The sequence below is a fragment of the Mustela putorius genome, unplaced genomic scaffold (genome assembly GCF_011764305.1).
Source record: "Mustela putorius furo isolate JIRA1106 unplaced genomic scaffold, ASM1176430v1.1 tig00003859_pilon_pilon_pilon, whole genome shotgun sequence".
Taxonomy (NCBI): domain Eukaryota; kingdom Metazoa; phylum Chordata; class Mammalia; order Carnivora; family Mustelidae; genus Mustela; species Mustela putorius.
Genome location: NW_025422011.1, coordinates 23,883,400 through 23,910,000, shown reverse-complemented (window position 1 = coordinate 23,910,000; position 26,601 = coordinate 23,883,400). Strand labels below are relative to the sequence as shown.

At 48.6% G+C, this 26,601-nt stretch overlaps 1 protein-coding gene across 11 annotated transcripts in view; it reads left to right on the top strand.

The window, feature by feature from the left end:
* The window catches only part of NAV2 (neuron navigator 2), a 397,156-nt gene that overhangs the window by 62,869 nt on the left and 307,686 nt on the right, over positions 1–26,601 (top strand). Inside the window, exon 1 of one of the 11 annotated variants that reach the window (XM_045066137.1) lies at positions 5,345–6,341. The exons of the other annotated variants lie outside the window; for them this stretch is intronic. Coding sequence (XP_044922072.1) covers positions 6,291–6,341 — 51 coding nt within the window. The 5' untranslated portion in view covers positions 5,345–6,290. Of the gene's footprint in view, positions 1–5,344; positions 6,342–26,601 lie in introns of those variants that run through there. 11 annotated transcript variants of the gene reach the window in all.

Below are 26,601 nucleotides of genomic sequence, written 5' to 3'. Positions count from 1 at the left end.
TGATCTCTGTCTGCCAAATAAATAAATAAAATCTTTAAAAAAAAAAAAAAAAGGAAATGTCCAGTATCTAGATCCCCAGCAAGCAGGCGAGTCCTGAGATGCTATGGTGCCCTGTTTCCAGCCTCCAACTCAGTTGGGTTTCTTTTCAGTGCATTCCACACAGGGCAGCAGAAGTGTTCTATAGAAGGGCCCCGGATTTTCCTGGACAATTATGGGGGCAGGGGGGCTGGATGAACGTTAAGCCCCCTATAGTCCTGACCTTCTGAATATATTCATTCCATCTGATAATACCAACAATAAGCCCAGCACTGTTCTGAGTGTACAAAGATGAATAAGACGGAGTACCCGTTCCTAAGCAACTTACAATCCAGTGGTAATAATACTCCTATCAACACGAACACAACAGCCAGTGAGTGTATCGAACCCCAACTGTGGAAGGAGATGGAGGATTCCAAAGGCTGGTGAGAAGGCAGAAACAAAGAGCTGGGGACCCCAGAGGAGAGGAGAATATGTTCTCAAAGGGGAGGGTTCGAAGACAAGTTCACCAACTAAGTTACTTTTGCTCTGGATCCTGACAGACCTACATGATATCATTTGGCAGACAAAGGAAGGAGAAGCATTTCCATGCTTTTTTCCATGCACACCTGAGCAAAGGTGTGCAAGGCAGAGTGAGCAGCCCACGGGGACACAGGGAAGAGCCATGGGAGACACTGCCCCACTCAGACCCTGACGCCCCCAGCACTGAAAGGAAGAAAGTGAATTGTGGGAGGAGCCAGAAAGCGACAAATTAAACCCTGTTCAGGGAACCCACTACAGGCAAGATGCCTGTACATAATTCTTTATCTCACAAAAAAAGAAAAGGCGTGGGGGAGGGAGAGAAATCCTTTGCTAACCCAGCCCAGCCCACCCCCTTCTAGGGACGTATTCATTCATTTGTGGGCTTGTCAGTGTGACATTGTGTCTGCCCTCCTGAAAGCCATACATCTTACTTTCAAACCCTCCCATCGCCTTGGACCCCCCGCAGACCCCAATGTTCCCAGTGACCTTTTGGCAGGGGGCTCCGTCCCCTCCAAGGCTGGTGGAGGGGGAGAGGGCACCTCTTGGGGGCTCACCCTCCTGGTCCCCAGCTTTCTGCTCCAGGAAGGATTAGTGCTTTTTGTAAATTTGACTCTCCATTCCTGAAAAGCCTGCCAGCTGTGTACCTTCCACGAGTCTTTTATTTTTATGTCTTCCTCCAGATCCAAGATCTCCAGGCCCTCCCAGAAAGGGAAGGAGACTTCAAAGAAGCCTTAAGCCACTTGCCAAAATGTCTGTTTGCAGAGTGTCTTCATCCTTTCGGGGATGGCATTTCAGAGACTGCCTTTCCTGTGTGTAGTATGACAATACCATGGACACAACAGAGGTAGGGGGCAGGCAGTCCGACCCCAGGGATGCTCCCGTTGGGCAGTCCTGGAGCTGATGGGACAGAGCCAGACACTCTCCCTGGGGAAAATCACTTTTCTTTGCGTTGCTTTGATGAGTAATTGATAGGTGCCCTGTGCCATGCTTAATAAATAGCGGCAAATAGGACTAGGATTTTCCTTTGACAGGCAATGCTAAACTCTTCTGTGCTATTTTACTATTCAGGCCCTGTTATGCGGGGGAAAAAATAATGCACTCCCTATGTTAAAAGCTATTAGCTTCTTTCCTACCTCTGGGGTGGCCCACGGCTCTTGGTTCCTCCTTTGTCATCCTTGTGCCATGTAAAAGCCGACATCTGTCCTGTGTGGGTGGAAAGGCCTCAGCCCACGTTCTATGGGCAGTCTAGAGAGCCCATTTTGTCTGATATTCCCCGGGCTGGCCCCCGCAGTGTCTGAACTTTTCCCCATTAGTCACTGCTTTGGCTGAGCAAGTGGAAGACCCCTGTTAAGCTGGAATACGTTATCTGGGAAACACATTAAGCCATTAACAGCTGGACACAAATTAGTTTATCAGACAGGGGCCGGACTTGCAGAATGTAGGAGGGAAAAGGGACTTTACAGATGATCATTTTAGAGGTGAGGGAAAAGAGGTCTGCAAATAGCAGGTTAGGGGAATGGGGCTGCCAGGCCTGAAACCCTGCTTTCTGGTCTGAACCTCTTCCTCGTCTCCAGCTTTCATTCAGGAGATACCACAGGCCTCCCCTGGCTGCCGAGGTACTGGGAATTCAGAGAAGACTAGGAATAGGGAAGACAGACATGGAAGGAAGCAAGGGCTGAGCGATGTGGGTCGCATCCCTTGGATGCTGGGGATGAGAAGGTCTGGAACAGGACACTATCAGCAAAGGGCAGATCTAGTGTCTGGTGGGGGGGAGGGTGGTCAGTGCCACCAAGGGTTACATAATACTGGAATTTAGGGCCCTACCTTGTGGCTACCATGAGAGTTCAAGAGAGGTCACGACCAGGGAGCTGAGCTAACCTTGGGGTCAGCACTGAAGAGGCAGGTGCAAGGGATGGGCCAGAAAGCCAGGAGCTGAAAAAGGAGGCCCACCATGAGGAGGAAGAAGACCACGCATTCAGGGCAGACCTTCACAAGCATTGCTCCCACCGCTGTGTCCCATGTGGCCAACATGGGCTGATCTCTTTCCCTTAATTCACATCAAAGGACTTGGTGGAAGATCACAGAACTAGGGGGAAGGAGAAGAAAGGTGCTGGGAGAGGCAGCCTGGGACAGGATGAAGAGCTCTCCAAGATGTAGGAGGTTTTAAGGAGGTGCTTCTGTTTCTGAAAATTGGCACGGTCCTGACACCTGCTTGGGTGAACTCAAAGCCATGACCCCCGGGAGTCACCCACTGCATCAGCGGATGGCTGGTGACGTTGGTGTCCTTTTCTTTACACCTCTCCGTATCCAGGTCCTCATCCTCTATCTCCTGCATGATTTTAACAGCCTTCTAACGGGTCTCCCTCTCTCCAGCCTCCACCTTTCCAAACTCGCCTTCTTGCTGTTCCGAGAGAGGTCCTGCGAAAATGGGGAGTCAGTCAAACCATTCCCCTGGTTTATAAGGATGAAGGGTAAGATCACCTTCACAACCCCATTTCCTGCCCCTTGGTCTCCTCCTGACCACACAGCACCTGCCATGCGTTTTCTTGCATGGGCTGTCCCGCCTTCCTGGGATGCTCTCCTCCTCTTGACGAATCTGCCTTCATCCTTCCAGATGCAGGTCAGTGCCACTTCTGTGAAGCTATTCCATGCTTCCCAGTCTTGGTTATAGCTTTTATTCTTTAGGGCCCAGCTGTACACCTGTCAATTTGCACTGCAATGGTGGGTGTATGTGTCCGTCATTCAATAGACCGTATGTGCGTGTGATAGGGGGTCCTTCCTGATTCTCAATGCCCAGCACAGTGCTGGGTACATGCATAGGGTAGATGCTCAAAGAATGTTTGCTCAATGAGTCAGTATACCTATGGTCTGAAGCGTATAAGATCTGAAAGTCAGGGGCGCCTGGGTGGCTCAGTGGGTTAAGCCGCTGCGTTCAGATCATGATCTCAGGGTCCTGGGATCGAGCCCCACGTCGGGCTTTCTGCTCAGCAGGTAGCCTGCTTCCCTTCCTCTCTCTCTGCCCGCCTCTCTGCCTACTTGTGATCTCTTACTGTCAAATAAATAAATAAAATATTAAAAAAAAAAAAGATCTGAAAGTCAAGGCCACGGATTCATTCTTTTTATTGAAAGAATGACCCAGCCCCTGCTTCTGCCTTGCACCATGAGTGGGATTTTCCATCTTTGCCCAGCAAAGATTTTGACTGGAACTAATTGCTCTTTCAGTGGCTTTCTGGGGATGTCTAGTTTTTTCATGTTTGGGGGTATCCTAAAGAATATGATAAACCTATAGATGCTTCCCCAGAAAATGCACAAATGCCCAGTCTCACAGTATTTCATACAATCAGGAGGTTTCTGGACTGCACGTCCTCCCACCCAGCTCCAAGACCCCTGGCTTAACACAGCTGTCATAGACAACTTGTGTTTTGCTCTCTTGGCTGATAAGATTGGTCCAGCTTTATTTTCAGAGAAAAAAAAATAGTTATTTTAAAATCTTGTTTTCCAAATATAGGAATACATTATAATATGGATACGCTTTCTCACATGACATATGCTACCCCCCTTCTGTGTTTCCCTAGGATGTCCCCCTTCCCTTTAAGCAGCAAATATGCCTGCCTATGTTGCACTCGCCAGAAAGATGCATGGAGATGCACATAGCACAGTCTTTTGCAGTCCTCAGTCTCTGTCAGGGCCCAGACAGGATGTGGGATATGCTGTCCTGGTCTGGCTCTATCCTTTTGCAGAGGAAGCTGCAGGAACTTAGGACATTATCAACAGACTTTCATTTGGGAAACATCTACTGAGCTCCCACTCTGTGCCACGCACTGTTCTAGGCACTTGGGGATACAATAGGAGAACAAAACAGACAAGGCTCCTGCTTTCATGGAATTTATAGCCCAGTGGGACAAGGCAGACAATAAACAAGAATATAAGTTAACTACATTCACACAGTGAACAGGACAAAGGAAAGACAACAGAATATGCAAAGGGGAAGGTCGCTACATAAGAAGTCAAAAGGCCTTTTGAGGAGGTGACATGAGAATTGAGGCACAGGCAGGTCTAGGAGAATCAGAGATCCAGGGAGAGACACCGTCAGGTGCCAAGGTCCTGAGGTGGAAAGGATTTCAATGTGTTAGAGAAAAAGAAAGACCACCACCTCTACCACCCCACCACCGCTGCTGGAGCACAGTAGGCAAAAGGAAGACGGTGGGGCATGAAGTCCTAAGCCATGAAAAGAGTTGGGATTTTTCATCTGTGAAGGGAAAACAAATCACGAGAGCTTTAGGCAGGGTAACATTTTGATCTAACTGGCATGTTTGGAAGATCACTTTTAAAAGGTTTGGATCCGTATTACCACCTCCCCTTACTCTGAAGAGTTTTGACTACTGAAATGATGTGTAATAAACCAATTCCATGAATTCTCCTCAAGGCTCTCTACTAGCAGGGGACAGCCAGGTATTAATCCTAAATTGTCACCACCGCAGGGATTAGACAAGCCCTGAGGTCTGGGTAGGCCATGCCCTCTTGCCTTGATTCCTGAGCCTTTTCAGGCTACTCAAAGTCTCTGGGGACCCTGCCAAGGCTTGGCCTGGGAGGTGAGGAGGTGCTTAGCCCCCTACAATGTCAGAGGAAGACACAAGGTAGAGGGGGCAGGCCTGAGAAAGAGCCTGTGGCAGGTGAGGCAGGCAGAAGAGGAAACAAAGGCCACACAGTCTCTTCCCCTAGTCTGCCTCCCCTGTCATCGCCTGCCCCCTCCTCTGCGCCCCCCCCCCCGCCCCGGGCCCAGGGCCACGGATGTCCTCTCTGTGGCAGCGGCCAGGTGTGTTTGAAAACACTCAAGCCCCGTCCTTGTCCTTCACGTAGCAGGAAATAAATGTGGCTGGGGAGTTGCGGTGGCTGGGGCAGGGTGTGGGCGACCGGGTGTGTGCGATGGGGTGGACGTGGTGGGGACGGTGCCTCCATCCCACAGTCACAGTTCCAGTCACAGCTGGGGGGGGGGGGTGACCCCGGAGGGCTTACTGTCGGACAACTTGGGTGAGTTCGGTGCTGAGAGCAAATGCACATGGAGCCGGGCACGCGTTGGGAGGGGTGCGGTCCGTGTCCGGGCTGAGGACCCGCGAGTCACAGACTGCAGCCCACTGCTCCCCCGCATCGAACCTCTTCGTTTGTGCCGAAGGCTGCCCGGCTACTGGCGCCCTCCCCGAAAGAGTTAAGGACCTCCTCCCCTTCCACCCATCTTGCCCCTAAGCCCGCACCCGCCACCGCGGGGGGCTAACCCGCCCACCCGAGCGGAGGGGCCTCGCGGAGCGGCCCGCGGGCCGGCGAGGGGGCGGGGAGCTCCGCGGCCCCGACTCCCGCCCCCTCCCCGCCGCGGCCCCAGCGGCCTCCGCGCTGCAAGGCGCGGGCGTTCGGACGCAGGGGGAGTTGTTTGATTTGGCGGAGGCGAGGAGGCTGGCGGGGAGAGAGCGGGGGAGGCACGGGAGCCGGGCAGCGTGGGGGCCGGGCGCCGGGCTCCGGGCACCGTCCCCCCCACCCCCCACCAAAACCGCCGCGCGCGCGCGGCAGCGGCCAGGGCGGGGGCGAGGTGGCCGAGGGCGCCGGGGATGCCCGAGGGTCCGGGGCGGAGACGACGACCGGTCCGGACTGCCCGACCTGCCTGGCGCGCGGGCAGGTGCTTCGGCCCCCTCCCCCTTTTTCTCCTTTCCTCCCCCCTTCCCTCTCTGCCCTGAAGTAAGATGAGCGTGATGCTGTGGCGCTGGGAACAGAATAACACCACCATGAAGCTGGTAAGGTGGACTGCAGACCCCCTCACTCCCGGGGGTCACTGTCCCACTTTTTATCCCCCACCCCCTCCCCATCCTCTTTGAGAATTGTCTCCCGCGATGAAAAGCCCCTGAAATGCATTTTGTACGTGGTGTTTCCCCGTATTATTCTGAAGAGAGATTTCAGGCTTGTTTTAAACCAGGAAAAGTCCATGTGTGTATGTGTGTGTGAGTGATTGAAGGAGGGTGGGAATGCGCTGCAGTTTCTCCCGGTCCCTTCCACCTACTAATTCCTGGGGATCTCCTGGGTTGCACATGCATCTCCTGGGGATTGTGTCCTGCCAGTAGGTCTGCGCCCTCACCACCGTCCCGGGTCAACGTGGTCTGTACACCCGCCCCCATTGTGTTGGGATAGTTGGGGAGACACGCCGGTGCTAGTGCTGATCTTTGTTGCCCTTTGGCTTGTTTGGGGAAGAGAAAAAACAAACAACAACAACAACAACAACAACAAAAAACCTGAGGCTAGCTTGAATGCGCGTGGATTCCGTTCCCTGCCTCTCACAATAGCTTAGTTTTCTTCCTAGCATGCAAGAATCTTCTTGGTTGCAGGTACTTTTCCCCTCCTCCGTTTTCAAAAATAACCGCTCCTCGCTCCTGGGAGGGCTTAGGAGAGCAGTGTTTTCCTCTCTGCCCCAAGAAGCCTGACTTGTTTCTCCAGCCCAAGGAGAAAATGTAATCAGAAGGCTCTTCTCTGGGTTTTGCTTTTGTGATTTGTTTCTTATCTGGTGGTTTCAAGTAGACCCTAATTCCCCACTGAAGTCAGCCAGCGGTCTGGCCAAGTTAGTTTCCCCCTTGGATGTCAGCTTCCTCCAGAGCAGAATGGGGCAGGTTCTCACCATGTGTTGCTGATGTAGGGATAAGAGACCATATTTGAGATTTTCCTGGCACATAATAAGAGCTCAGTAAGGACTGGGTATCATTAATAAGCCGGAATTCATACTGATTGTGCTCTTGAAAGATGCTACCAAAAAAGTCACAGCCGCTGTGTATACTAACAAGATGTGAAAATACCTCAGCTGGTTCTTCATATAATGAGCTTATTTGTTCAAAAAACGGCACCTTGCTTTTCCTACTTCTTGAGTTATGTTTGGCCTGTCTAACTTCAAACTACTATTTTACGGTTTCTTTTAATGTGCTGTAACATTAGCAGACGTTATGCACCTTTGCTGTACTGTGTCGGGACCGTAGTTGCCTAATCCTTTCCTGGAATCTTTCTCCAACCAGACTGTTGTGGGAGAGCCCAGAGTTTCACACATTTTCTCTCCAAGCTACACCTGAGACGCCACTTGAGAATGTAGCACAGGGAAAGGTGGGTCCTGGTGTGGACCGGCTAGGGTCCAGCTGCAAGACCTAGATGCTGCTAAGGGAAAAAAAAAAAAAGAAAAAAGAAAAGAAAAAGAATGACTTGGCAGTAGGGAAAACGTGGAGCATCCCAGAGGACAGGTCTTCATGGCAGGTGGCTGTGGTAAGGGCTGGGATGTCCTCATTGCTTCAGCATAGCTGCCTTTTTACCCCATGGAAGGAGCATTCTCCACTGTGGGTCAAAGGTCATCCTTTATTGGGTCGTCTGGTTCTTTAGACCTGGGTCTCACTTTTCAAATGAACTGTGAGGACCACCCAAGGGTAGCTGTGGTACTCCAGAGGACTCACCTACCGGTGTGGGGGAGGTGCCACAGGAGCTCCAAGAATCAGAAAGCACTGGAGAGGCTGCAGTGGCTGTGTTTGTGGCCGCCCCCCACCCCCACCCCACCACTGCCCTCAGACCCCAGGCAGGAATGGTGATGACAACTATTACACACTCACATAGCCTTGGCTATCCTCAAGCACAGACCTCAGCTTTTCTGCAGAATCCTGGAAAGCATTGGGCACACCATTAGTTGAAACATTGTTAGTTTGCTTTTTGTCTGGTCACCGACTGACTGGGTGACTTACCAGTATCCGTCATTTGGTACTTACTGGGTGCAGAGCCCAGAGGTGGTTGGGAGGCTGTGCTCCTCAGGTAAGGCTTTGCTCTCTGATGATCCTTGGTTTGAATTCTAGGCTGGTCATTTGCTAATGTTCGAATCAGTTTTCCTCTTTCCCAAGTTGTGAAAAGATAAGATGAGATGAGACTACAGAAACAGGATCCAGCAGAGTCTGAAACATGGGTGTCTGGACTGGGAACAGTTGTTGTTTGATGATGATGACGATGATGATGATTTTCTCTCCTTTGTGCTGTTGGGTGAATGGTTCAGTCTTCTGATGAGCTTGGGGAAGATAAACCTTTCTTACCTTTGAATTATGAGCGGCCCTTAGGAGAAAGGAGCTCTCTGGGAACATCCTGGAAGTCAATTGCTTGTGAATAACTATCCCAGAATGTGGCTAGGGGGCCAGAGGTGAGTGTCTGAACTTTTTATCACTGATGCAGTTCAGTAAACATGAAGTCAGTTAACCCACAGCTTGAAAATTCACTCTTCTGATTGAAGAAGGGAACCAAACGATTGAGTTTAGCTTCTATTTTGAGGCTAATTGGATCAAAATAAGGCCAAGAGTAATTAGAGGCAAAATTTGAATCTTTGCATGTTATCTCTGCAGGGGAATGTCAGAAATGCACCTGCCCACCTAGGCTAGAAGGCAGTAGCCAGCAAATCCTATTTCTGTCCAAATCCGACCTGACAGGGCCAATCACGCCTTTGACGGAAATGAGAGGGGTTGACTGCTCAGGCCTAAAACACCCACCGGGAGGGGTAAGCTTGGGGCACAACCCCAGAGCCTGACATGGGTGGTTCTGACATCCTTATCACCACTTCGTTCCCTTCTTTTAAGATTCTTCCAGCTTGGGCAGGGCAAGGAGAGGCGCTGAGGCCCCTTCCGGAGCAGCTTATTATCTGAGAAGCAGCAGAGCCAAAGAATGGGGAGAGGAAAGGACCAGAGAGCAGCCACCCTTGCAGCCTTACCTGTCCTGGGGCACAGAGCTAAGGGTTCCAGCCAGAGAGACCCGCAGTCCCAACTCTGCACAGGAAGCGCTCTCGTGTGACCGAGGCCAGTTGCATAGCCTCTTACTATGCAATTTGGAAAGAACTGTAGTTCACAGGCAGTGCATGGTCGCTCTTAGGATTAAAAGATGACCCCGTAGTGTTGCATGTCTCCATGCATGAAGAAAAGATTCGACAGAAATATTCCCAGTGTTAAGGGGGTAGATTACCAGGGATTTGGGGGGGGGGGGATCCTTACTTTTCTTTTTTCTTTTTAAAAGATTTTATTTATTTATTTGACACAGAGAGAGATCACAAGTAGGCAGGGAGGCAGGTAGAGGGAGAGGGGGAAGCAGGCTCCCGGCTGAGCAGACAGCCCGATGCGGGGCTCAATCCCAGAACCCTGAGACCATGACCTGAGCTAAAGGCAGAGGCTTAACCCACTGAGCCACCCAGGCGCCCCCTTATTTTCCTTATATTCTGGATTTTGCCAATGACCATGCATTATATTTATCAAGGAAAGAGAAAGAAAGTACTGCTAAAAATAATCATTTTAATAGCTGATGTATGCTAAGCTTTTGCTTTACTCTTTATTCCACTTCATCCTCTCTGTAATCTGGTGAAGTAGAAACTATTATTAGCTCCATTATTCAGATGAGGACGTTAAGGCTCAGGAATTAAGTGACCTTCCTAAGTTTCCAGGCTTAGAAACTGGTAGAACCTCTGCTTTGTCTGAAAGCAAAGGCTGTGCTTTGAGCTCCTGTATTGTAATGGGCTGGGTATGTCCTGGAGAGTGGCAGGCTCTTCTGAATTCAGTGTATGATATAGGAGTATGCCTGTGCTGTACAGGGCTGGGTGATTCTCTCTGTGGGTTGCTACCCGCTGTGTATCCCCTTTGCTCAGGGAGATGCTGTAATTGAGGTGGAAAGGAAAGGGAACGCAGTGAACAGGCCTGGATTGGGTCATTGCCCTTCAGTGTCCTGGAAAACACTTAATGGGGCCCTTCCTCAAAATGAAGGAGAAAGTGGCTTAGAATGAAGAATAATTGAGAATAATGATGATCAGGGAATGTGCCTCTGACCTTTGACCTTTCCCCCCTAGAGATCGGTCAAAGACCCCCTGGGCCCATCTGAAGCCAGGCTAACAAGCAGATTAAAAGAGGTCAGTGGGTTAAAGGGCCCTGGCTGGCTTTCTGCAGTTACATTACTCCCTCCCAAAGGCAAGGATGCTGTGGACTCTGCAGGTCCTGAGCTCCCAGGTTCTGTTTTACAAGACTGTGGTCCTATAGCTCTTACTCATCTTTCTGTGCATAAACGGATTCTCCTCTTAATGACTTCTAGGGTTTTTGTTTTATTTTGTTTTCTGAATAAAGCTCGTTTGCCACTCGTCTGGAGGTACTCCACTCTTCTACTGAAAAATATCAGTCATTTCCACTCTTAGGGACTTCTAAAACTTTCTCCTGCTTTCCATTAATTATGACCGGCATAGATTTTACCAGTCTCCCAGGTACTGCAGTCATGTCCGTTTTCTATTAATTACAAAACATCTCCAGGGAAGAAATTCCATCTTTTCCTGGAGAAACCAGGTTGAAATACATAGGAATGTTTCCATATGCATTTCTGCTGTGGGTAATGAGTCATCATAACCTTGATACACTTTCCACAATTGAAACCAAAGCATGTAAGGAAGGTTTGACTCTGGTTAATTACTGGGAAAATAAATAATTAAATATTGGAAAGGGAAGAAAGAAAAACCCTGAAACTAGTAAGTGGCTTCCTTTAGGAGACATTTGGAGGTTACGCATTTTCCTTTATGTTGGTGTTAATAGAAACATAGAGATTTATAATTGGTCCCCCTCTGGTGGTGCAGCAGTCTTATATTACTTATGCAACTGTTTTTATGTGGACTCAACAAAATATATATATATTTTTTTTTCCTTTTTTCGGTTTTGGATCTGGCTTCTGTCATATATTGCCAACTGCCCAGAAGACGTGTGTGGCTAAGTTTTTCTTTCTAGGGTTGTCGGCTTGTCCAGGATGCGTGGACCAGACTGCCTCATGCCCCTGGCTGGTGAGACATGGGGTCTTCCCAGGGTTTGTTCTTTTTGACTCAGATGTTGACAACGTGATGTCATAGGAGATAGGCGCAGGGAGACCGGGAGATCGGGAAATGAGATGAATGATTTAGAATGATTTGAATGATTTAGATTGAGTTCGAATGATTTGGCCGAGTGTGTTTAAATGGGAAACAAGAAAGTGTGATGGAGATATCTGGGAAGGCTGGGAGGTAGGAGTGGATAGTCTTTGCCACCAAAGATCCTCACTGCACATGGTCATGACGCCGTGTATGGGACAGGAGTAAGCACCTGCATTAGACGTGATCTTTGTCATTGTGAGAGAAGGACTGCTTGCTCCCAGGGAACATGGTAGGACCGAAGCAGAAACAAATCTATAGGAAGGCAGGTGCTGCCAACAGGGACTTCCCCAGCTCCAGTGCCTCCTCTCTGCAGAGAGTCCGGGGGTGAGCCTCGGTCCTCAGTTGTAGCTCCTATTAGCGTCTCTGGCCCTGTTCTGAAGTTTCCAGAATTGGGACTGCAGACTGAGTTCTTGGTCAGAAACCGTCTGTGGATTCCTGCTCACTAGTGAATGAAGTCTGACTCCTCCGTGGCACCCAAGGCCAGCAGAATTTTAAATCTGACTGTGCGGGGCCTCCATACAGAAGCTGTTCGTTCCAGTCAGCAGGGTCAGCCCCGTGATTTAACGCTTTCCCTGCTCCCTGGGACTAAACGCTTCCTCCATCTGTCCAGGTGCTGTCCTCTCTCCCAAAGCTCAACCCAAGTTCTCTTTCTTCTGGGAAGCCCTGCCTGACCACACCACCTCCTGGGCCCTCTGACAGGCAGTAGTGCTAGCCCACCTGGGGTCCCATGCCGCCCTAAATCCTGAGTGATGTGTGTTGCCAGAGCAGACATTAGGGGCATACAAACTCTGTCCCCTCCCAGCTCAGCTACTGACTGCAGTGCGCCCTTTAGCAAGTACTAACTCATCTCTCTGAGTCTGTTTCTTCATGGCCGTGATAACTGAGGGCTTCTTGGGCTTGTTTGATAAAATGGATGTCTTTTGAGCGGCACCCAGCCCATAGTAAGTGTTCAATAAACGTGAGCTTTTGTTATGACGATGATGGTACAGTCATTTATTCAATACGTATCAATGTCATTACTGATGAAATGTTTATCACATACCAGGGGAAGCTCTGCTAAACCAAAAGAAATTTTTGCATGCATGGAACTGGTACAGGCTCCCTGCTGTCTGCAGTAGGGTGTCCCGGTAAAACCTTGCGGCAAAAATGATGTAAAGTGAAGAGGCAATTGTCATTACTTTGGATGGACCTTTTTGTGAATGTTCCCCAACCCAAAAGACAACCTGTCTTAGGCCTTTTCTGATACCTTAGGACACATCTTGCTCTTAGATATGCAGAATAAACCCAGATAGGGGAAAGAAGCTCCCAGACACAGTTCAAAGCTGTGGGACTTGATGCTGAGAGGCTGAGTGTAGTTCCCACGTAGGGAGCTTGGCGGCGCCACTTGCTGCTAGGGAGCCTCACGGCCTCTGGGAGGGCTCCCTGCAGAACAAATGCAGAGTGCTATTTTTGCTTTTTGCCTTTTTTCCTGAAAGTGAGAAACTTCTTCATATATTTTATTGGTTAGTGAAAACAGGTACTAATATAGGTGTTTCATAAAAGTAAAGTGCCATAACATGAACCTTCTAGAAGTAGGAGATACCTACCTGTATTTTAGTGGAGGAATCAGACAATAATGGCTCAGTGGGTTAAGCCTCTGCCTTCAGTTCAGGTCATGATCTCAGGGTCCTGGGATCGAGCCCTGCATTGGGCTCTCTGCTCAGCAGGGAGCCTGCTTCCCACTGCCCCCAACCCCACCTGCCTCTCTGCCTACTTGTGATCCCTCTCTCTCTGTCAAATAAATAAATAAAATCTTAAAAAAATATATATATTTCTTTCCTATGGTGCTGGGTGCAAAGAGAAAATATATATTCCTTTTGTATAGTGCTGGATGCTGGAGAAAAATACAGCAGGATAAGGATAGGGAGTCTGAGAGAGGTCACTGTTTAATATAGGGTGGTTGAGGAAGGCTTCACTGCAAATGTGACATGACTGTAAGCATTACTATCACTCCTCAGGGAGGCATTGTAAGTATGTGCCTGTATCATGTATTATCCAAGCCAGGATACTTCTGAGAGGGAAAAGGGGGTGCTATCCCTCATTGCAGCAGGATATGGGAGTAAACCAGGCCTGTCCTGGGCAAAGTGAGATGCTTTTATGGTTAAACTTGCTTATTCCAAATATAGAGATGGGCTAAAAAGATAATGTGGTGTCAGACAGACCTAGATTCACATCCTGGGTTCTGTTACTTTCTAGCTGTGAGATCTTGGGTGAATCATTTAATCTCTTTATGTGTCAGTTCCCTCATCTGTTATGCATATGTAATAGGTTTTTTGTGAGAATTAAATGAGGTGAGCTAAGTAAAGCATTCAGTGTGGGACCTGACACCTCACAAGCCGTCAATAAAAATTCATTACCATCATCATCATCACCACCACCACCAAGGGCAAATATTATTCTTTTTCATATCTTTCACTGTGCCTGGGAAGGGGTTAGGGGTATGCAGAGTGGGTTTGTTAATGTTAGGGTTGGAAATTTAGCTAAGCAGTGCACTTGGGAGGTGACTTGGTCTGGCAAATAATTGCTTATACCCATACACCTAGAGAGTAAGACTCACGATGCTTGGATGTTGGACTCAAAGCTTAGATGGGGGGTGGGGGTGTGGTTCATGCCAGGCAGCCACAGGAAGAGTTAGACAGTCAAGTCTAGGACTAACAGTCTTGGAAAGTTCGATCAGGAGGGGGCCCATGACCGTGGCCCCCAACAATCCATTTCACAATGGAGGAACCGGAGAGATGAAATGACATACCCAAGGTCTCCTGGCCTGCATCCGGTTTTAATGCATCTGCCATTACCCACCTGGCAAACTGGTCTAACAAAGATTACACAGATCAGGAAGGGGGAGCACTTAGAATTCCACCTGGGAAAGCCATGTTTCTTTGGAAAGGGGCCACAGATGATGTAACGCTGCCATATCCCATTACCTAGTACTTGGCTAATCTTGGTACGAAACTTGTTTTGGTGAAACTTGAGTCTGGAGAAGTTGAGTAAAGTACTTACTTTCTCACTGTTGAATACCTACTAGACCTGGACTAACATTTAATCTAAAGAGTAAGGTGATATTTCCTGAGATAGCAGTGAGTTCATGTTTTGAAATTAAATGAACTGAGTTTATTGTGTCGGTTGGCTTTTGTGTGTGTGTATGTGTGTGTGTGTGTGCGCGCGTGCGCGCACGCGTACACGCACACACGCACGCACTAACTGTGGTAGTAAATGTTCTCTCTGCAAAGTAACTTCTGGCTGCTGTTTGGGGAAGAGTGGGGAGCTCTAGACACAGAAGGTTTTAGACCTTAGAAGTTGTCTTACTGCTTCCCTGGTTAGGCCCTACTGCAAGCTGAGCCACATTATGGTCTAAGGGGGTCCCCTTTTGAATAAATCAATTTCGGACCCGGGACAATTTGGGGACCACTACTAGGTTTTTCCTCCATTGCATTTCTGAATACATGCTAAATACTCTCTCCTCTACCTCCTCTCCAAGATGCTTTTCACTCGGTAAAGGATGGCTGCCTTCCTACTTACACCAGGTAAGGAGGAGAAAAGTTCTATTCATGGACAGCAAGCAGGTCATCAAAGAAAAAGAGCACGCATGTCATGAGATAATGCTAGGAGATCGGAGTGTGGTGCCTTCTCCTTTCACTTAGTTCCTGGAAGTTTCCTGTAAGAAAATGGAGATCGACATATGACTGAAATAGGCTTCTTCAAGGAGACAGAGTTTCCAGGCCATATATGGTGCAGTTCCAGGAGATTTCAGGAGATTTCATAGTAGCCATTGTGGATAAAGAATCTCATTCCCCATGCCCCCTCTTGGATTCCGCTTACCTTAACTCTGCAGACACCTATTAAAGCATAAGCCCTGGTCGGGGGGTGGGAGGGTTGGGGGGCACAACAATTGACTCCCTGTCATCTTTGCATTCCCCACCCCTCCACAGCACTGGGCACACACTGAGTGTTCAGTAAATGGGGCAATTCTGACATCACCATTCTGATTTTTCAACTTAATGCGAAGTTTAATCACCTAAAATGCTGGCTTGTTCGCTGGAAGGTTAATGAAATCACTCGAGCGAGCCTGAGCAGTAGCTGGCAGGGGTTCCTGGGCCCCGGTCCAGGGTGCAGTCTGGCTCCCTTGCAGCAGAGGTCCACTCCAGACCCAGTGCTTGAGTGTTTCTGGGTTTGTAGCTGCTTGGGACGTGTAAGACCAGTGGCAGTTACCGTAGGAGATTCCCGCTGGGGTGGCTCCTAGGAGGCTCCCAAGAGAGATCCAGACTGGGGAACACAAGGGACATGGAGATCCACCTTATACCTTCCAAGGAGGAGGTCTCCTGTTCCTTCCCCTCCACCCTCTTTCATGCATGTGCACACACACACACACACACACAGGGACACACATCACAAGGTCTTTACTTACGGTCCTCAAAAACTGAGGTTCTGGACTGAAGTGTGGAGCAAAGACAGGCCGAAGTCAAGCTAACGTGAGGCCCAGCTAGGTGGGGCTTTTACTGGGTGTCCCAGGCCGGTAGCTGCTGATTGAAGGTAGGGTTCACGCACCCGGTACCAGATGTGAGGTATCGCTGTGCTCGGGCAGCAGAGGAGTGTGGGAATCTGATTGATTCTGAAAGTTAATGTCGCATTCGGAAGAAGCACAGCAGCCCGTTCCACCTGCCCTTTATTGAATTTCCGGCCCAGGACTGCTGGAATGGTGATTTTCCACTTGCTCTGGGCATTTGGTATGTCCCAGGTGCTGTGTTCAGTTCTGGGAAATGCAAAGATGATGGAGATGTCCTAGCTTTTGTCCCACGGTTTATGCCTCAGTGGGCCTTTCTGGACAGAGTAAAGCCGAAGCTGCGATGTTGGCATGGGAAAGGCATTCTTTGGGTAGGGGTGCTGTCGTGGAGGCAGAATTGACAAGCCTGGCCAGCTAATTGTCAGGGGCTCTCAAACAAGAAGAGGGGTTTGAAGATTCTTGAGACTTTTAGCCTGGGAAATTTGGATTACGGCACTTGTCACTGAGGGGAGTCAGAGACTCAGGAGGAGGATGTTGGAAAGACAGGGGAACGAGACATGACGGGTTGGTTTGGCAGGACCATGCTGGAGGCCATTTATATCATTTTCAGGTTTTATTGGACGTTTCTCTAAACTGTGGTCTGCACTATGCAGGGGGATGGGAATGCAACAGAAATCAAGACCCTCATCCCTTCTCCTTCCTAGGAACAGAGACAAGTAGTCTTTATTCACCTGGAGAAGCCCCTTTTTGGTAAACACCTTGTAACTCCCCAACTCCAGGACTTCTGATACATTCTAAAGAACATGACTTAGCCCTGAGTCCAAAGGAAGGCTTCCTGCCTTCTCTCCCATGAGTGGGTCACAGGGTTAAGCTGATGTAACTTACCCCCTTGGCTCCTAGGTAGAGGTACTTAACAGATAGGAAAAGGGGGCCAGAGATGCCTGTACCCCAGAAGTGAAGGAGATGTCAGGGAGCCTAATTTCTGCCTTTGAACCCTCCCCCCAGGAAGTTGGGGCCCCTTAAGAGTACTGGTCTCTGCCAGGTCAGATTAGACACTGCATCTCCTATAGGGGTAGAGAGGGAAGCCAGAAATACTGTTAGTGCTTTGTTCTTCGGGGAATCCAAGTGGGATCCTGGGAAAGAGAGAAAAGGGGAGAATTTCCTCAGCATCCTCCCTGCCATCAAGCTCTTAACAGACTAGCTGGGGAGGCCAGACTAACACAGGGGGAGCGCATGTCTGCAAATTACCGAGTGAGGATCGTGTGCCAGCTGTTTGCATGCAGAGGGAGACAGGGCATGCTGCGGTCTGAAGCAGGACCTAGGGATCATCCAAAGCGTGTAAGTTAAGTGCTGCAGGAGATCAGAGGGACGCAGCCTGTATAGGGCATTGATTCTGGAAACCAAAAGAACTTGGTCTAAATCTTTACTTGTCTGAGCCTCAGTTTCTGTATCTGGAAGGTTGGTGGAATCTTGTCCTGCCAGGGAGGTTAGAAATCTTAAAGAGCTGTGTACGTGAGAGCATATGACGGCCTACCTAGTGAGGGGCTCGCACACAGCAAGGACTGCGAAAGTGGGGCTTCTCCAACTCCAGACACAGCCAGCAGGGGGTCCTTGGGGAAGCCTCACAGATCTAGAACTTGCTGCCGGACTTGCAGCAGAATGTGGAGCGGGAGAAAGGAAGGGTTGCAGCTGGGCGAATGGCAAGTGTAAAGGCTCACATTTTCTTGATTTTATGAAATTTCTTTTACAAGTGAGCGGATGAGAGGATTATGAGTAAGACCACCTGGTTTTCCCAGCTCAGAGAGAGAGGACTCACTCTCTTCTCCTCAAAGGAACCAGGATACCAGTCTCGCTTTTTTTTTTTTTTTTTTTTTTTACTTTCTCCATTCTAAGCAGTGTGGTTCCAAGGACAATTTCACATGAATATTTCAAATTTAATATGTCCCAGATGTGGTGCTAAGTAACCCCTCGGACCGACTCCCCATCTCGCTGTCTGCGCTTGTGTAACCCAGGCTTTCTCAGCCTCAGAGCTATCGCCATTTGGGGCCCAATAATTATTTGTCACTGGGGCTGTTTTGGGCGATGTGGGTTTTGGAGCAGCATTCATGGCTTCTACCCATTACAGAATCTTTAGTAGCAACCCCTAGTGGTGACAATCAGAAGTGTCTCCATGAATTTCCAGCATCGCTGGGGTTGAGAAGAACCACAGCAGCCAAGGTCCTGACATTTATGAGCTGCTCAAGTTCAAAGCATACTTCCTCACTGGAATCCTCGATTGCTCCTTTTCCTGTACACCTCCTCTCTCTTTTGTATCCTCTTGGGCTACTCCCCGGCCTCAGGCTGTACCATCTTGCCTTGACCTTACTAAGTCTTTCCCGCTAGGGGAGTGCACCTGTGCTATTCCGGTGACCTGCGTCCTCTTCTCAAGTGTCACATGACTGTGTCTTTCCTATCCATTGGTTCTCAGCCTGGTGGAGCTCCTTCGTAGAGACCTCCCCGACCTATCCGTCTATCTCATAGGTATCCCCTTCAAAATCTCAGTCCCTTGCTTTCTCCTGCAAACACCTCTCTCAGTAATCCGCTGTCTCCTTTATCAGGTTGCTGGTCTCCGTGAAGACAAGAATCACACTTGATTGTTTTCACACGTGTCTCCACTACCAGGCTCAAGGCAGGTACCTGTCATGCGTGGACTAAATAAATGAATTAAGAAAGAGAGATGCCATTAATCTTATTTTAAAATTGATAATAGCACATCTCTGGAATTAGACTTCTGATAAAATAAGGAATATGCCCATTTTCTTCTTTGAATGACAGTCTCAGGACTGCCGGCAAATGCCTGATAAGGAGTAACTGCCAGAGGGTGCCTGGGTGGCTCCGTCGGTTAGGTGTTTGCCTTTGGCTGTGGTCCTGGTTCTGGAGTCCTGGGATCGAGCCCCACATCAGGATCCCAGCTCAGTGAGGCGTCGTCTTTTCCCTCTCCCTCTGCTCTTCCCCCTGCTTGTGCTCTCTTGCTCACTCTCAAATAAATAAAATCTTAAAAAAAAAAAAAAAAAGTAGCTGCCAGAGAAATAATTATTGAATAAGTGAATCACTTACTCTTGTATAGTAAGAATTTATGTAATAAATATCATGTGAATTAATTATGATGAACATAAATAGACTTTAAGCAAGTAGCTGAAACCCCCATGATCATTCTTTGGCCTTCGCAGACCTTTATAGGGAGAGTTTGATCCCCCCATCCTCACACTTAGCTCCTAAGGTCTAAGACACTTGTGCTATTTTCAGACATTACTGGAGCTAGAATGTACAAATGGAGTACCGCCTGGCCCACAGGACATGTTCCCCGCATGTTTGTTGACTCGAGTGGAATCAAGGTACTGAAGAGAAAGAGAAGAGAATTAGGTGAGTTGGGGTACAGGGAGGTGTACTCATCAGGAACTCAGCAGGTCTTAATCAGAGGCAGACAAATTTCATAACTCCTGAGAATTTACTGTCCAACGGGTGAGGTGCAGACTTTGGACACAGGACAGCATATAAGTATATCAAACAGCACCGTACTGTTTTAAATATCTTCTCAGTTGCTTTGAATCAGCATTAGGGCCTTTTTTCTTCTCTCTGGACCAGACTCTGCTGCAAGAAGCATGGAGAAGTAATGAAGATTCTTTACATTCTCAGACTGCTTTCTGGGAATCCTGCAAAGTCCCGACTTCTTCTCTGATTACTCTTCTCATGGCTGAGTTCAAGAGCATTTTGCAAACCCGGACTTTGAATCTGGGAAAATGCTTTATGACCATTTTTATGACCTCAAAGCAACCCACTAAGGCAAGTTATTTCCCTGTCTTTGCCAAAGGGGAAAAACCAAGGGCCTGGTAAATTGCCCAGGATCTCCCAGGCTCAGATGCTCACTTGTGGGCCGGCCCTCATACACTCGGCCGCATGCCGGCTCCTTCCATTAGACGTGCCTTGGCTGCTCTGGGAAGGGCCTGTCAGCAACCTCAGCCCACATTTCCATGGACCTCATGGTCTTCCTCAGGAAGGGGGAAGGCCCATTTCAGAGAACCATATACTGTTAAAGCTGTAAGTTTTCAGTGCAAAGTTCTAGTCCAAACCAATCCTTTTATACTCGGGCCAACTGAAATCCAGAGAGGGAAAGTGATTTGCTTAAGGTCACAACCTAGAGTCTCTTGACTTCCAGCCCAGTGCATTTTTTATTCCAACACAGTTGTCTCTTATTAGAAAAGTGTCCTCAGCACCCATGAGGTTTCTTTTCTTAGGGACAGGATAGTGCAGTGAGAAGAGCAAGGGCTGAATTTTGGATTTGAGGCTTATTGCTGTTTGTTTGTTTGCTTGTTTGTTTGTTTGAGAGGTAGTTAGGTCTCTAAGGGCAATGGTTAAAGCGAGGCCTCTGGAGCCAGCCTGACTTGGTTCCCACCTCAGCCCAGCTTGTTCAGTGTGTACCTTGCTTCATCTGTCTGGGCCTCAGTCATTCTCATCTGTGAAATGGGGATAATCACCGTACCTCCTTAGTGCTGAGGCTTAAATGGGTTAATATATGTAAAGGTCTCAGACCAACCCCTGGCACAGTGTAAGGACTGCAAAATGTTGCTGTTGTCATGGTGCAAATCCCAGCCGCGTACTGGCTGTGTGACCCTGGGCAAGTTATCTGACATCTCTGAGCCTCAGATTCCTCCAGGAATGATTCTGGCTTAGCAGGATTGTTGAGTAGACTAGAGGCCATGTATATGGAGGCACCAGCCCACCTGGGACATGCTGAGACAAAGACCAGATCTTTTGCTGCCTCCCAAGTGGTGAGGAGACTGGGCTTGTACGGCGGTCCACACAGTATCTGCACCCAAGTTGGTGCTTAAGGAACCCAAGTTCCTTTTACTGTTTGCAAAAGGAAGGACTATTAGGGTTGGTCTGCTGCTGCTTCTGAGGAAGACCTTTCACTTCGGTGACATTTGATTAAAAAGAATATGTATTTTCTCTGGGTTAAAAGGTACTGAGCACTTGCTAGGTGGCAAGCCCCATTCTGTGCCTTACATGCATCATCTCATTTACTCCACCTAATAGTCCCATGACGTTAGTGCTATTATTATCCCCACTGTATACATAAGGATATGAAATCCCCAAGATGGTAACTTACCCTGAGTCCCATCATTAATGAGAAGGGGAACCACACTATTGCACCCAGATCAATCTGGCCTGAAAAATCTATACTCTTAACCACTCACTGCTAGGAATTCTGCCAGGCCTTGGTTCTACAACCCCAGGCCTGAAGGGGTTGACGCCACTCCCACCAAGGACACCAGAGGAGGATGGGGCACCCCTCCCGAGTTAACCATTACCACCTCGCCAGCTGCCAGATGAAGAGGGCAGGCAAAGGAACTTATCCCTTGCCACTCCTCCCCCCCACCCCACACACCGCACACACCAATCGGCTGCAGCCTGTACATGCCAAGCCCGCCAAGTTCCCTTCCCAGCCGGTTGCAGAGCCCAAGGGAAGCCACCACTGGCATCCAGGTCTCCGGGCCTGGTGCTGGGCAGGAAGAAGCTGTGTCTGGAGCTTCTCAAAGGCCCATCTTCATCGGCAGAGGAGAGAGACCCCATCCCATTGCTGTTGGTGAACACACGCAGTAGCAGAGCTGGGGTGCTGCAGAGTTCTTTCCTGACCTTAGAAAGCGTTCCCGAGTAAGAACATCTGTGACTTTCTTAAGCTAGGTAAGAGTTTGGGGCAAGCGGAGTGGTTTGGGTTTGAAGCCTGGGCTGTTTCCATGCATACAGCAGCCACCCAGGCCTCCTGGAGGAGAGTCGGCTGGAAAGAGCAGAGCTGAGGGCAGTGCTCTGTCTGTGGGACTGCACATGGGACTTGGGATTGCCTCCTTCTGATTCCAGCTCTGCTGTGCACTGGTTACCCAGCTCTCCTCTAGTATGGAGATGGTCAGTCTTTCCCCCCTAAGAATTCTAGCGGATACTGTAGAGGCCTTAGGAGAGCAGAGACACTGACACAGTGCTGAGCCCATAGGAAATGCTTTGCAGGTGTCCATCTTCTGCTATCCCTGTATAGCCTTGCTGCTGCACCCGCATGAGGGAAGGGCTGTGGTGGGGATGGGGTGGGGGGTGCCTGTTCTTCATAGGCATCGTGAATTCCTACACCTGAGTGGTGGTGGGAGATGATTCAGTTCAAAGAATGAAGGGAGGCCTCCCTTTCTGCCTGGCTCCCTAACGCACACCTACTTAGGTCCAGGTCGCAGGCTTTAGGAACCCCCATATCCTGACATTCCTGCCTGCCATCCATCCCTTAGCCTCTCCCCTTTGCTCTGTAAGTTCTTCTAGAAGCCCGAGCCCTCACTGCCAGGTGGCATCTGGTTCTAAGCCTTGGGGAGCATGGTCCCCTCTCAGTGCCATGCCCAACACTGTGGTCTGCTGAGGGGCACAGGACTCTTTAACAAGAACAATTTTCCAGAACCACTGAAGACTCGGGTTCTGCTGCCTGGCATGCACCTCGGGCTTCCGGAGGGACGGAGTAAATAAAGCCTTCCATCTCCCCTGCTGCCACCCCTCTGCTGCTCTTTGAGGAAGCTGGGAAGCAGAGGCCTTCTCTGCAAGCTTGCCAGCCGTTAGGGAACTCGGCCTCTGCCGGGATGCAGGCTCTGGTTTATGTCTCCCTCTGGGACTTCTCTTCTTTATTCAGGACTTCCGGCTTCATTAATAGGTACCTTTAATACTCTTATCTCAGCACGCCTTCTGGGTTTACTGAAGCACAATGCCAGAGCACATTCCTCCTTGGAAGTTACAGTTTGTTCTGGGGAGGTTTCGGGCTCTTAACTTTGAAACCACCAAGTTAGAATGGGCTCCAATTATGGAGGCAGGGAGAGGCAGAGGAAGACAGGGTGCGCCTGAGAGTTTGTTTTTGAGTGAGCCATTTTCTGTAATAAGGATGGGGATGCTGCCCGGAGCTTGTCTTAATGCGTATTTGTTTTAAAGATTTTATTTATTTGTCAGAAAGAGAGAGAGCGTGCACACAAGCCGGGGGGCAGCAGGCAGAGGGAGAAGCAGCCTCCTCACTGAGCAGGGAGCCCGATGCGGGGACTTGACCCTAGGACCCTGAGATCATGACCTGAGCCAAAAGCAGACACTCAACCAACTGAGCCACCCAGACGTCCTGCCTTAATGTATATTTTATCTAACAATTAGTTATTGTTACATTTGAAGATGTTTGTTGTCTGTCTCTGCTTTAGCGCTAGTGGCTGTATGTACATTCCTTCTGACTTTCGTAATGATTGAGTGTAGGAAAGCCAACCAAATCAGGTAGAATTCCAGTCAAGTCATAATTTATTTCTTCAGGAAGCTTTGATTCAGTGCTGAAGTGTGCTCAGTCTTTACTGGTTGCTTTTCCTCACTTTCTTGGGTCTCCCCTACCATCACCTGTCCCAAGTCTCTTGTACCTCGATTATTCCACTGGCCAAATACTTGGGCTCCCTACTTCCACTCCTGGCCCCAAACCTCCATCCATCCTTCCCACAGGTGGCCAGAGTGACCTTTGGAAAACTTAGATCATGTTGGTCCCCACTTAAACCTCCCTGGCACTGCCCATTGTATATAGACTAAACTCAGCACCCCCATCATGGCTTGGGAGGTCCAACACCATCTGACCCTGACCCTGCCACCTGGTATTATCCCATGTTACCCTTTTTGTCCTGTGAGGGCAGGCACTGGGGACTCCTTTCTGTTCTTTTCACAATTTCTGGCCCTTTGCCACCTCCAAGCCTTTGTCTGGGCTCTTCCCTGACCCCGAATATTCTCACCGAGCTTTTCACGTGATACTTCTTATCGTAGCCTCAGATAAGTCTCCTTGACCCCACCCTCAGTCACTCAGCCACGAGCTCACATCACTCTCTGCCCTTCCACGTGCACTGAAATTGTCCTTTATGAATGAATGTATTAACTTGTTTATCATCCGTCTCACTCAACTTGTGGGTAAGTTCCGTACCTTCAGGGACATGTGTGATTTTCTGCTGAATTCCCGGTACCTAGTACAGTAGCTGATCCAAAGCTAAGGCCTAATACATATTTGTCAAATGAATGAGTGACTGAACAAACAGGCAGACTCCTCGAGCGGAGTCTTCTGAAATGGAACACCTGTGTCTGCAGTCGTAGGGAGGCTTCCTTCTTACCTCACCCACGCCAGCAAGGCTTCCTCCCCCACCAACCATTAGGATTCTCCACCAAGTGTACTGTTGTTACATTGGTCACATTGAATCGCCGTGACTTTCTCACATTGTGTCTCTTGCATGCTCTCAGATGCTGGTTTCATGGATAGGCTTTGTAGCTGCTGAAGAACCCAATGTGATTGCTTTATGTAGCACGTGTGGCTTCACCCTCCAAAAAACATTGTGAGTCAAGGTGTTATTTATAGTGAGAAGAACAACTATTTCTGCGGAAGACATTTTCCCGTATCAAACATATTCTAGGATATGGTTTGTGACATCTCTGCTAAAAATGACCATGCTAGAGCCACAGGGAATTTGGTTTTATCCTCTGTTGATAATGAGTTACTTCCTTGACATTGTTTCTAGCCTTTTCCTTAATGCCTTCTTATGCTGAGTTTGGGGGTGGGGGGGTGGACCTCGGTGCCAGTAGCATCTTCATGAGAAGGCTGAGAGAAAATCACCCACTTCCTTTCCTTCTCGTAATTGTGAATCTGCATCATAGAGTTAGTTACCTTAGCTTTGCAGCCATAGCCCTATGACTAAGGAGGTCAGCTATGGCCGAGTTTCTGTTTGGTGCCAACTGCATGCTAACACAGCTAGTGTTTCCCAGCTTCTTTGGAAACCAGATCCTGGGAAGAGAGCTTAAGCATTTGCATCCACTAAGGGCACCTGACCCATTGTGGCCACTGCTGTTTCAGCTTCAGTGCGGGGAATTTCCCCTGTGTTTGATCACAGCCAATTGGAAAAGAAGATGCTTGTGATTCTGAGAAGTCCAGAAACTTCTTATCCCCCTCTCTACACTGGAAGGAAGGGAGGTAGGCTGTTTATTCTAGCCTCAGTATCATTTATATTTATAAGAACTCAAAATAAACAAGTAGTGTTAAAAAGAGTATCCAGATACTAACATTTTCCCCAGTTAGCATTTATTTGAATAATTTATTGCAGATCTTTCTCCCCCCACCAGCTCTAGGAATACACACACAATTGCACACACACACACTGCATTTAGATGAATAAGTTAAACTAAAAACAACCGTTGAAATGAATGATTTAATTTAGAGGGCGTAGCTGCTTCCTTCTGCCTCACTCAGTCCCCCGTGGAGTAAGCAGGCATGCTCATCACTACCTTCCTTTCTGGGCACAGGAGTGAAGCAAGCGAGGTCGACTTACCTGTCTGGTGCCACCGTCTGCAAACGGCTATTGAAATCCCTAACTTCGTCTGACTGTCTTCCTTTAAGAGCCTTCAAAGAGAAGTGGGACAGAACATTATTTAGAATGAATTAGGAACATTCTCAGAGCTGTCTCATACTCTCCTGGTAGGCCGAGTAGATTAGATATTTGAAATTCCCCCCAAAAATATTTGTAAGATTTAAGTCTGTTACCCAAACACCATCGTTCTTACACCATGGTTATATATATATATTTTTTTCCCCAAATTTGTCTACGTTTTATGTTGCTTATTTATTTACTAATTTCCTTTCAGTTGACTGCTTAATTTGAGGAAATTCATTTAAAGAGGAAACTATATATTCCACCTATAAATGCAAAAGCAGTATCATTGGACATGGTGGAACGTAATCCTAGAAGTAAATATGTAGCTATTAAAATACGATGTTTACCAGTATGCAGTCTAAACTCTTGCAAAGCGTGCCACCACGATTTGTGTACCACACGTTGTGAAACAGATTGATAAAGGAAATCGAAGCCTTTTTGACCAGGGAGAAAGGAAGACAGACTAGAGAAGGGAGGAGGAGGAAGCATCAGAGGGCACAGAGTTGTCAGAAAGTTTTATTCTCATATTAAATGCTGAGTTAGCCATCTCAGAAGTGTGGTTAAAAATCTGTCCCTGTGACAGGTCTTATTTGTCACCCATGTTTGCTCTGGGACAAATGGTGGCTATTTCCTTCCTGAGCACACGATTCTGTAGATGCTCTGATTCTGCAAGTGCCACGGGAGCTGTTGGGTAATGCACATGCTCATCTGTCAGTCCCACAGACCTGTGGCTTTGTCAGGTGCTGTGGTGCCTGTTGGCATTGAGGCAACTTCCAGGGATGAGATAAATCTGGGCCCTGGCTGGACTCTTGAAGTGAGCAGCTCCTAAAACCAGGGCTGAGCCCTAAATTCCGTAAGAGATAATGTGATAGAGAGAGTTACTGAGCTGGAGATGCTGTGCAAAGCGAGGACTTACTCCACTGGAGTCAGTTCGGGAGCTCGCAACCATTCTAGGTCCCTTGAGCAGGAAGGGATTTAATGCAGAGAGTTAGTGACGTACAAAATTGCTGGAAGGACAGAAGTTAAGAGGATGTGGTTGTACTCTTGGT